We start from the raw sequence: 10,055 nt of genomic DNA on the forward strand, positions 1-10,055 counted from the left end.
ATTTTCCACTGATTGATTAGCGGTATAAATCATTAATCCGCAATGTATTCTAAACAGATACACGATAAAGACGGGGCCTTGCGCCTCGAACGGTGGTTCGATGGTTGACTACTTTGGTCTGATCGGCGCCGTTCTTGTCTCCATTGCTATTGACTCTTCTTTCAATTCGTGAAACATGGCGGCAACACCAGCAACAAACCCCTCACAATTGCTCCCGCTTGGTTTGTATAACTAACATAACGTTATTTTGTTGTCACTCACTCATTGATTAGTTAATATCGAACTGTGTATTTCATATGCGGGTCTTTAAACCCGCTAGCTGTCGGCTAGCCCTCTAATCACCTCGCTGCCGGGACGTTCCGCCGCGTCGCACCTTATAAACTCAACATCTTATACTCCTTATGTTCGTTTTTCATGTAGCCTACAACACAAATGTACCTGGGTCAATTTGACCCGGTGGATGTTTTAAACATCTAAAAATGGCCAGAAACCAAAAATCCCTTTTTGTACTGCATTAGTAACCATTCAATTAATATTTAGATAAATTGGGTTATTAACCTCACACAGATCATTTTTCGATGAGGTAATATGCTAGTTTGTTCATCAGAAAAAATGTTAAAACATTTTATGTACTTTAGAAACGTATTACATACATCATCATTAGGTTTTATTAAGTCTTAAAACCTCTTCCATACCGTTTTTATTAACCGTTCATGAATGCTGCTTATGTGCCTTATGATGAATGAACCCCGGTCTCTCTTCACCAGTCATGTTTTTGTCAATTTTAACTATGTGAATCATGAAGTCACTTCATCTTCTTACAGAGCTGGTGGACAAATGCATCGGTTCAAGAATACACATCGTGATGAAGACCGACAAGGAGATTGTCGGCACGTTGCTCGGGTTCGACGACTTTGTCAGTATCCTTCGCAAAATGTGTGAGTGTGTGTGTGTGTGTTTTCTTTGTCGTAATACACTTTGATATTGCAATATTCCCTGTATTGGTTCTTAACTTGCGGTTTCAGACATGGTGTTGGAGGACGTGACAGAGTTGTAAGTGATCATTTTTTGCCCTTTGATTTTGACAGCTTTTGCTTTGATCTACTGTATGAACTGTTCTTTTGTTTCTCTGCACAATAGTGAAATCACACCTGAGGGACGGAGAATAACCAAGTTAGACCAGATCCTTCTCAACGGCAACAACATCACGATGGTATGATAATCCTCTTTTGGAATTCCTATATATTTAACCACAACACTGTAAAACTCAAATTTCTGCTCCATCAACAACTAAATAGTTGTGGATGTAAATAGTTACCCCTTGTATCATTTCTTTCAGCTAATTCCTGGTGGAGAAGGACCAGAAGTATAAAAGTCTTCACTCTGAAATATGACATACCTGTTTAAGTTTGGCATCCATGTTAGTCGACGATCTTTACGTTTTACATTTGTTGGTTGAGGAATATTTGTTATGACTTTGTTGCAAATTAAGGAGACTGGATTTAAATATGACCAACAGTTAACCACATTTGATATTGAGCACTTTTTGTTATAAATAAACTTTAAAACAATATATTCGACTGGCTTAGTATTTTAATCTACTCATTTGTATGTGATTTATTGATGAGGGCCCAATAAAGTGGTTATCAGAACTTAGGCTCAAATTCCAACTGAACTTTTACAGCCTTGAGTGAAAATGCATTTTGATCTCAAAAGCAAAAACTGATTCAGGTTTTTCCTTCACTATAAGGACTTAACAAAATGAGGAAGCTGAAAGTATAAAAAGTATGAATTTTGTCCTATTGCATATTTGTCTGTTTAATACATTTCCCATGCCCCCAGAAAGTAATAATTTGAATTATATACAAAACACCACAAGACCTAGTGAATGGTTTATTGGTATAAACTGATGCATTCTGGGAAACGGTTAAGGCTGTTCAATATGTTGCTGGGCAGTCAGGCTGAGCAGTGAATTAAGCAATCTAACTGACACTTCTTGTACCATCGCTATAGCAACCCCTCCGCTGCGATTTAATACATGGAAGACATCTCCTCTCCTTTGGGATTGGTCACCTTCTCTGCATTCTTGCTGATGATGTCATACAGCTCCGCCTATAGGAGCAAAGAACACAAAAGTAAGTAGAAGTTCAACGGGTTGGGTCCCAGCAGTACGGTAGGCCGCACGTTGTCGGCATGGACAGACTTACGTAGAAACCACGGATGTCCAGGATGATCACTCTGATCTCTGCGTAGATGGCCTCGTCCCTGTCGTGGACCATGGAGCGATAGTCCATCTGCAGGGTAAACCATGGCATCACACTCCTCTCATGTCCACCAGACAGTATTTTAATTCTTAATAAGACAAATGTGGAGTCACTCACCACGTGAGTTTCTTTGGAGGCTTTGGCCACTGCATCTCCTCTCTCTGAGAAGTACCTAAAGTGCAATCCATCATCCATTAGTTATCAAACCATTATTTATACGTAAAATGTTTAACAATACATCCGGACAGGAAGTAACTTGATTAATGCAAATACCAGTACATTTGGAGCATAGGGAGGGAGACATTCACTCTAAAAGCATACACACATAATTTTATCCTAAACAGAGCCGTTATTTGAGTTGTAGCTTACTTGTTTATGTTGGTCTGGAATGTGTCTACCTTGGTCTTGACTGCTGTTAATCTTTCCAAGATCTTCTCCTGTGATAGTAATGCAAGTTCACCATAGAGGATCGACATAGACTTCTCACCGTGTACAACAACCATTGATAAATAGAGTGTTCATGTGGGTTTGTGTGTGTGTGGTTACCTGGATAGCCACCCCAAAGTCATTTCCATCCTCTATTTTTGGGATAAGGTGCTGAATCCAGCATGACACCTATTGTGACAAATTGAGGCACATTAAAGTACAACGTGTCATTTGACAGATTCCATCCAAGTAATTTTTCAATAGGGAAAATGTATAGCTTCAAAAACATTATTAAATATAAACAATACCATTGATATTTTAAAAGTGTGTAGAATTATGGTGGCCTCTAGCAGTGAGGTTTCAGATTGCTATCAGCTGAATCTGTATAGTATAAGCTGCCAGTGGGTAACTGGGTCATAAACAGTAGAGTGAGATAGCTTACTGTGATGATCGTCTCCCTGAAGGACACGATCTCTGGTTTCAGTCTGTCCAGAATCAGGGTGATCTTCTCGTTCCCCTTGATGAAACCACACTTTGGTGCTAACAGAAAGCAATATTATCTCATTATTATCTCATATTGTTGATAAGGAGCAGATTCTAGTACCTGCAAGATTAGCTATGAATGTTAACATTAGCTTTGAAACATTAATATCAAAATGTTTTTTTTTTTTATGTGGTTGTTCAAAATTGTTCAATGAATGTGTTAATGTACCTTTCTTCTTCTTTTTCTTCTCATCCTCGTTGTCGGTCTCCATTTCCTGGGAAAAATATAATGCATGTTTCAGGAGAACTATGGGATGAGAATAATGCACAGACTCAGGGACTAATCTGACTGACTTGTTGGTCTGTTCCTAAAATACATGCCTTGGCACAGCACTATCTGTTTGGAGAAACCAGCGTTAATGGTTACACCGACTTTGTTGCTCAACTGGTTTGGCACTAAATTCACCTAACTTCCCTTCCCTGTGTGTTCAAATGGGTGGGGCATGAGGACAACAACTGATGTCAGCTAAAATCAACAACAACCAATGAGGTATGAGGTAGATTCGGATCGAATGATGGCTCCCAAAGTCATTTGTATTTCTCTTAGTGCGATTTAGTAATGGCTTTTATCCAAAGCGACTCCAACAGTGAATACACATGCATTCTATTAAGGAGCCGGTCAGGTTCAACGATCTGGTTCTAGGCTGCCTATAGGTCGACTGAAGATCTGGGATCAAACCCAGTAGCTTTCCATTGGGAGTTGAACACTCTAGCCACTAGACTTTACTTTGGTAGCAGTTAGAAGGGATTAACATTTTTGACTGATACTCCAAGCCAGCCAATCGCTGAGGAACTGATGCCCCCCTCGAATGTTTTAAGCAGCTCTGCTCATCTCCCCCGCCCCCCCAGACAGCCTACCTCTTCCTCTGGGGTGGGGGCTTCTGGGATGGGAATGTCCAGAGGCGCATGAATGGACGTCATGTCTGTGATGCTAAGCACATCCTCCTGGAAGATAAAGACAAGAAAACATGATGTCATGTTTACAGCACATGATCAGTATTATATAGTATTCGCTCATGGAGTTAATGACTACCTTGAGGAGGGAGTCTAGCTGCACGATCTTTGTTGGGATATGGTTGCAGAATAGGTTTTCAGCCTGAGGAAAGAAAAGGCACATTAGTCACATAGAAACTAAAGCAATTATGTGCTTATATTATTTACAAATACAGTCTGTCGGAGACGTACCTCGGCATAAAGGGATTGACGAAAGTTGTCAACCTATAGGAAATAAAAACAAGTTTAAATTAAATTGTATATGTATAGCTTTTAATCACGGTACAGTCTCAAGGGGCTTGAGAGGGCAAGAAAAAACTCCCTTACTAAGCAAGGAAGAAATAATAGGAGAAGAAATTGAGGAGGATGATCAGGAGTGCAATGGGTGCCATAATTGAATGACATACATACATACATACATACATACATACATACATACATACATACAAACAAAACATTTTCAATCGGTGTAACACGAAGTTAAGGACGACGTGACATGGCGATTATATTGGCCTGCACCAAACCCGGCAGTTAGTTTCGCTTTGCAGGTTTCAGTCTAGAGACGGTACTTTCCCTCGGGCTTTAGCGCACTTTACGCAAAAAACTTTATTATTGAGACGTCCAACATGAAATGCATGAGCCATTGATTTCATGTTGGACATCTAAACAATATCACTGACATATATTGGTCCAACACAACAGAACCTCGACTTGAGGGGAAACATCGCCCTTACCTTAACGGCGTTGGCCTTTGTAATCTTCAAAACTACCGCTTTGGACATGTTGGCGGCTCTTTGACGACAACAAGTATGACAACTTGGGCTGAAACCAACACTACAAAGCGTAGACCTCTTAGTGTTAAGGTGGTTCTGGACAGACCGTAGACAGCAGCGGACGGACAACAAGGAGAGCAGCGCGTTCGAGTCGGTCAACTTCCTCCTTCGCTTTTTACTTTCGGTTTATTTATTTTTTGGGTCGCGCCGCCCCACTGAGTTTGACAAAGAGAGACATGTTGGGCGGATGTACTACCGCCCCTAGCGGCTATTTTCCAGCCACTACACGTTAACGTACTAGCGCCCCCCAGCGGCCATCCTCAGCCACTACACATCAAAACTAGAAAACAGTGTTACGCAAATATTTGCAAATATATTGCAAATATATATACAGTTTTACTACCGCCCCCAGTGGCCCCTCTCAGCCACTGCATATTAAAACTAGAAAACTGCAGATCATGGTCGTCTCTCAGGAGGAGCAGGAAGACGTTCATCGTAAGGCATGACTTTATGCACCCCACCTTTGTGATCGGTTAGGCACCCACAAATAAATCACAGGCTTAAATAATGGTCTTCCCCACATTTTGCACTGGTATAGAATATACTATTGTACAATTAAAATGGTCAAATGTAACTTGTGTCACACGGCGCCTGTGCCATTCCCACCAGCGGCATCACCCCTGGTCACCGAAGTCCTCCATAACAGTGATGTCACTGCACTTTCAATACTATATGAGTAGAACTATCTCCTTATCTCTCCTCCGTGAGGTCAGTGTCAATAAGGCTGAATAACAGCTGATTGAATCAACCATCCCGGCGCCTGGAGGTGGCACCTGGATGAGTTTTTGCTCCAAAGTCCGTCTCGTCTCTGTACTCGACATTGATACCTATTGACGTTATACTAGGACATTATAGTTGTATACATCATCCATAGCCAACCGTACAATTCCAACAAACTTTAGATTTACAAAATAGCAAAGCAAATAGTACACCATATTTTAACTGCTAAAAGAATTGGACAAATCCTGACAACCATCAAATGCATTCTGGAAGAAACTTAGTTTTATTCGGGGGAGGGCCGAGTCATCCCCCTGTAAACACTCATATCTTGCTGGAAGGAAGTAATAATAATAATAATAATAATAATAATAATAATAATGATAATGATAATGATAATGATAATAATAATAATAATAATAATAATAATAATACATTTTATTTATAATGCACTTTACATCAATGACCTCAAGGTGCTACAATGCATATTAAATAATTAATACGTTTGTAGAACGACCCTGAGGAGCAGAAGAACAGTTTTCACTTCTTTCACGGCCACAAACCCAAGTGTGTGCGCATCTGCACTTGTTTTTTGTATGCGCTTATCGTCTGCGCATGCGCAGACCATAAGCGTTGGTGTTGAACGTGAAGTGACAGCAAGTTCACTTCGGACCTCCCTTGACATGACACACACCTAAAAAAAACGCCCGTTTAGGTGGAAATTGGTAATTCAGTCACCGAGTACGAGTGCATGATCTGCTCACAGGACGAGGACAAAAAGAAGTGGAAGAGAAACGAAAGCGTGAAACACACTGAGGTAGGTTTTGTCTTTCAGGGTCTCATACCAAGCGGACTTAAGTTTCGCTTTCTTTCTACAAAGTTTGGGCTTACTAGCTCATTATTCCACGGCGATGGAATAATGAGCTACCCTTTCTCCAGACGCATCTAATCGATAACTTCCACTCACAATTTAGGAAAATTATTTATCGTTTTGAATCGCTTTCATTTCCATTGCTCGGGACTGACCTGAGCCCCCCCCCCCCCCCCCTCCCCCCAGAATGACGGCCACTCTGGAGCTGCTGGAGCTGAGGAGGAGAGTGGCGTCCGAGCTGACCACCGCGGGGTCGGGACCGCAGGTCAAAGCCGGGGTCCAGTCCATGGCGGAGCTCCCTCTGCCCCTGAACCAGAAGTACCTTAGCATCGACGCCGCAGCCATAGTGCGGGGGAACACCGTGGGCGACGGCAGGGCGCAGGTGTGTTCACGGGTCCCGGGACGACGACGATGATGATGATGATGATGATGATGATGATGATGATGATGATGATGGGGTCCGTTCGATTAATGCTGTTCCGTTGGACAACCAGTTGTTATTATTGCATCAGAGAGGGTTAGGGTTTGGGTCTAATTAATTTCACGCTTTAATATCTTCTTCTCAGCGTGGTCGCTGCTCAGCTCTGTTTCTTCAAGAGTAGTTTAGTCCCAGCTTCTTTTGTCACTCAGAATGTCGAATCTCTCCGTTGGATACAAGCGATCAGTGTTATCCATGAGTGCAAATAGGTGTGTCTGTATGAGTCCAGTCACAGGTTTCACCATGTAGATATATAATGGAGATTCTACATCACACATTAGGCCTACTTCATTAGACAATGCTCTCATGTATGGTACTTTGGAATTAACAATTAAACATCCTGAACTAACCCTCTAAAATCAAAAAGGCTCCACCTTTTATTGTTGTTTACAGTAGCGGTGTATAATTTGTCATTCTTGCCGTCCCCCTAGGTTGTGGAGCGAATGGGCAGACTGGTCAAAGCTCTGAATGTTTTGGAGAAGTATGGCCTCAACCTGCACAACCTTGCCAGACCCCGTTACTGGCGCAGTGTCAAGCACAACAACCCCATCTTCAAAGCTCAGGTGGACAGCATGCAGGTCAGTTAGACCCTCCTCCTCCTCCTTCTTCTTCTCCTTCTCCTCCCCCTCTTCCTTCTCTCCCTCCTCCTCCTCCTCCTCTTCCTCTTCCTCAGTCCTTCTCGAGGTACTGAGTTAGCGGTTAGATGCCCACTGGAGTCACCAATGCTATGAATACATTCATTGACGGTATTGTGGGACGCTTTGAAATTTTGAATAAAGGTTTCCACCAAGTGAAACATTACAGGAAATAACATGTTCTGTACATACCAGTGGCCACTTGGTGGAGCAAGAGAGTCGACTTATGTGAGTGGCAGCGTTGTTGTTTCATGATCATAGCCTAAAGTAACTGAAGAAGTTCTGAAATAGTTTTCACAAAGTGCTTGCTTATAGTCGGAAATTATCCTGGATGTAGATGGCCAGGGGAGTATGTTACTACAACATGATTAGTCACTTAACATAGTAAGTAAAACACAGTCTTCACCACTATTCAGACAAGTAATGGTTTACAAGTTTGGTATATTCAATTGCTCACATATTATCATCATGTTTCCTTAGTTCTTCAAACATGTAAGTCAACCCTGATTTAAATGCACTGATTCCGCCTCTCCTTGATGGCCTTCTCCACAGGGTGGGCGGGGCATCCTCTATCTCTATGGTTACACCGTCCAGCAGGTCGACGGCCTGGTGTTCCCTGACGACGTCCTGCAGCCCGATAGAGACAAGGTCGCCGCGGTGACCCTCGAGGTCACGTGCCTGCGCTTGGAGCTGGAGATGCTCATCAAGGTACCGGTGATGGACCGGAGGCACTGGCGTATCAGTTATTGATCCGCGGTTTACCGAAGGCCTACAGTATGTTCAATAATCACAATATCATGCAAGTCTACAAGTAGGAATGTAACAGGAGTATCTGGGCCGAGACAGTGGAGCCAAGAGGTTGTAATAAGACCTCCCTGAGGATGATACCAGAGTGCCAATTGCAGTGGATTAAAAGTGTGATATTACTCATTCATTACTCATGAATCAGCGATGTTGGGTGACGTCACTTCTGTTGGTATTTGAAGAAAGGATCCAAACAAACAGAGCCGGCTCGCCCCTCCCTTCCCCCCCCCTTGTCGGTGATTGGTTGGCATACTATTTATTTTGGTTTTGAGTGGTTGGTAGTAACGTTTGATTTTGTGTATGATCTCGGAGCATAGGCTGCCTACAGAGACGCATTTTTTGGACGACCTGCTTAATGGGCGGGCAGCTAGCGGATCGTGAGGAAAGATCAGATGAATGTGATCATTTATGTTTCGGTCTAGCATCGGTGATCCAAACTTTAACCTGTGGGGCCTGCTGTAGCAGTCACCACCGCAGCTCCACTACAACTATTACTGAACCCTATTGGGAGTCTGTCGCTGTGCATGAAACAAGGAGTTGAGCCTCCTTCTCCTTCTCTCCCCTCCTCTCCTCCTCCCCCTTCTCTCTCCTCCTCCCCCCTCTCTCTCTCCTTCTCCTCCTCCTCCTCCTCCTCCTCCTCCTCCTCCTCCTCCTCCTCCTCTTCTCTCCCCTGTGATTGGTTCCTTTTTGTTTGTCTCAGGGAAACCATCCTAATCCAGATTTCTTTAAAGACGTCCTCCCATTGGTCGTTCCAGAGGTATGTAGAATCCACTTCCTCCCAGCTTTTACCGTTTACCGTTTACCGTACCCCTATTGGCTCTGGGTAACCGGGATTCTCTTTTCACCATGGCAACACAATAAACCTGAAACCTAAAATTAAAGTTAATATTGATAAAGATTCAGCATGTATATTCCTGATCGAACATTTACTGAAGAAAAAATATTAAAATGCCTGTATATTTGAATATAATAAATACATTATATTGAATTTCATATCCTATGAAATTCAACTCCCGACCTGTACGCATGTCGTCTGTCTGTCTGTCTGCCTGTCTGTCTGTCTGTCTGTCTGTCTGTCTGTCTGTCTGCCTGCCTGCCTGCCTGCCTGCCTGCCTGTCTGTCTGTCTGTCTGTCTGTCTGTCTGTCTGTCTGTCTGTCTGCCTGCCTGCCTGTCTGTCTGTCTGTCTGTCTGCCTGCCTGCCTGTCTGTCTGTCTGTCTGTCTGTCTGTCTGTCTGTCTGCCTGCCTGCCTGTCTGGCTGGCTGGCTGTCTGTCTGTCTGTCTGTCTGTCTGTCTGTCTGCCTGCCTGTCTGGCTGGCTGGCTGTCTGTCTGTCTGTCTGTCTGTCTGCCTGCCTGCCTGTCTGTCTGTCTGTCTGTCTGTCTGTCTGTCTGTCTGTCTGCCTGCCTGCCTGCCTGTCTGTCTGTCTGTCTGTCTGTCTGTCTGTCTGTCTGTCTGTCTGTCTGTCTGTCTGGTCAGGTCCAGCAGCAGAG

The 10,055-nt window shown here is 43.3% G+C and overlaps 3 protein-coding genes across 3 annotated transcripts in view; 2 read left to right on the plus strand and 1 right to left on the minus strand.

Annotated features, from left to right (window-relative positions):
- The first annotated feature begins 84 nt into the window (after window positions 1-84).
- lsm5 (LSM5 homolog, U6 small nuclear RNA and mRNA degradation associated) lies at window positions 85-1,573 on the plus strand. Its single transcript, XM_030349325.1, has 5 exons — window positions 85-221; window positions 825-920; window positions 1,026-1,053; window positions 1,141-1,213; window positions 1,340-1,573. The coding sequence occupies exons 1-5, from the start codon at window positions 176-178 to the stop codon at window positions 1,370-1,372; spliced, it is 276 nt and encodes a 91-aa protein (XP_030205185.1). The 5' UTR covers window positions 85-175; the 3' UTR covers window positions 1,373-1,573.
- Window positions 1,574-1,879: 306 nt separating this feature from the next.
- psme2 (proteasome activator subunit 2) lies at window positions 1,880-5,253 on the minus strand. Its single transcript, XM_030349324.1, has 11 exons — window positions 4,961-5,253; window positions 4,419-4,451; window positions 4,267-4,329; window positions 4,092-4,178; window positions 3,403-3,448; window positions 3,133-3,230; window positions 2,811-2,879; window positions 2,634-2,701; window positions 2,382-2,436; window positions 2,208-2,294; window positions 1,880-2,112 (listed from the first exon to the last, which is right to left on the minus strand). Exons 1-11 carry the CDS (start codon window positions 5,006-5,008, stop codon window positions 2,032-2,034), a joined length of 735 nt encoding a protein of 244 aa, XP_030205184.1. The 5' UTR covers window positions 5,009-5,253; the 3' UTR covers window positions 1,880-2,031.
- Window positions 5,254-6,392: 1,139 nt separating this feature from the next.
- Window positions 6,393-10,055, plus strand: part of LOC115537192 (E3 ubiquitin-protein ligase RNF31-like) — a 28,599-nt gene continuing 24,936 nt past the window's right edge. The window contains exons 1-6 of the mRNA XM_030348916.1: window positions 6,393-6,593; window positions 6,834-7,029; window positions 7,557-7,703; window positions 8,313-8,468; window positions 9,265-9,321; window positions 10,042-10,049. Of these exons, the coding sequence (XP_030204776.1) occupies window positions 6,835-7,029; window positions 7,557-7,703; window positions 8,313-8,468; window positions 9,265-9,321; window positions 10,042-10,049 (563 nt within the window). The 5' untranslated portion in view covers window positions 6,393-6,593; window position 6,834. The remainder of the gene's footprint in view (window positions 6,594-6,833; window positions 7,030-7,556; window positions 7,704-8,312; window positions 8,469-9,264; window positions 9,322-10,041; window positions 10,050-10,055) is intronic.

This window comes from Gadus morhua, chromosome 23, assembly GCF_902167405.1.
Source record: "Gadus morhua chromosome 23, gadMor3.0, whole genome shotgun sequence".
In the NCBI taxonomy this organism is placed as follows: Eukaryota; Metazoa; Chordata; class Actinopteri; order Gadiformes; family Gadidae; genus Gadus; species Gadus morhua.

Excerpts from the sequence above, each read along its gene's own strand:
- lsm5 (XM_030349325.1), top strand. The coding sequence starts at position 176 with ATGGCGGCAACACCAGCAACAAACCCCTCACAATTGCTCCCGCTTG. Across the intron at positions 222-824 it reads CTCACAATTGCTCCCGCTTG|AGCTGGTGGACAAATGCATC; the intron begins GTTTGTATAACT and ends ATCTTCTTACAG. Across the intron at positions 921-1,025 it reads CGGGTTCGACGACTTTGTCA|ACATGGTGTTGGAGGACGTG; the intron begins GTATCCTTCGCA and ends TTGCGGTTTCAG.
- psme2 (XM_030349324.1), bottom strand. The coding sequence starts at position 5,008 with ATGTCCAAAGCGGTAGTTTTGAAGATTACAAAGGCCAACGCCGTTAAG. Across the intron at positions 3,231-3,402 it reads GAAGAAAAAGAAGAAGAAAG|CACCAAAGTGTGGTTTCATC; the intron begins GTACATTAACAC and ends GCTTTCTGTTAG. Across the intron at positions 2,113-2,207 it reads TGGACATCCGTGGTTTCTAC|GCGGAGCTGTATGACATCAT; the intron begins GTAAGTCTGTCC and ends TTGCTCCTATAG.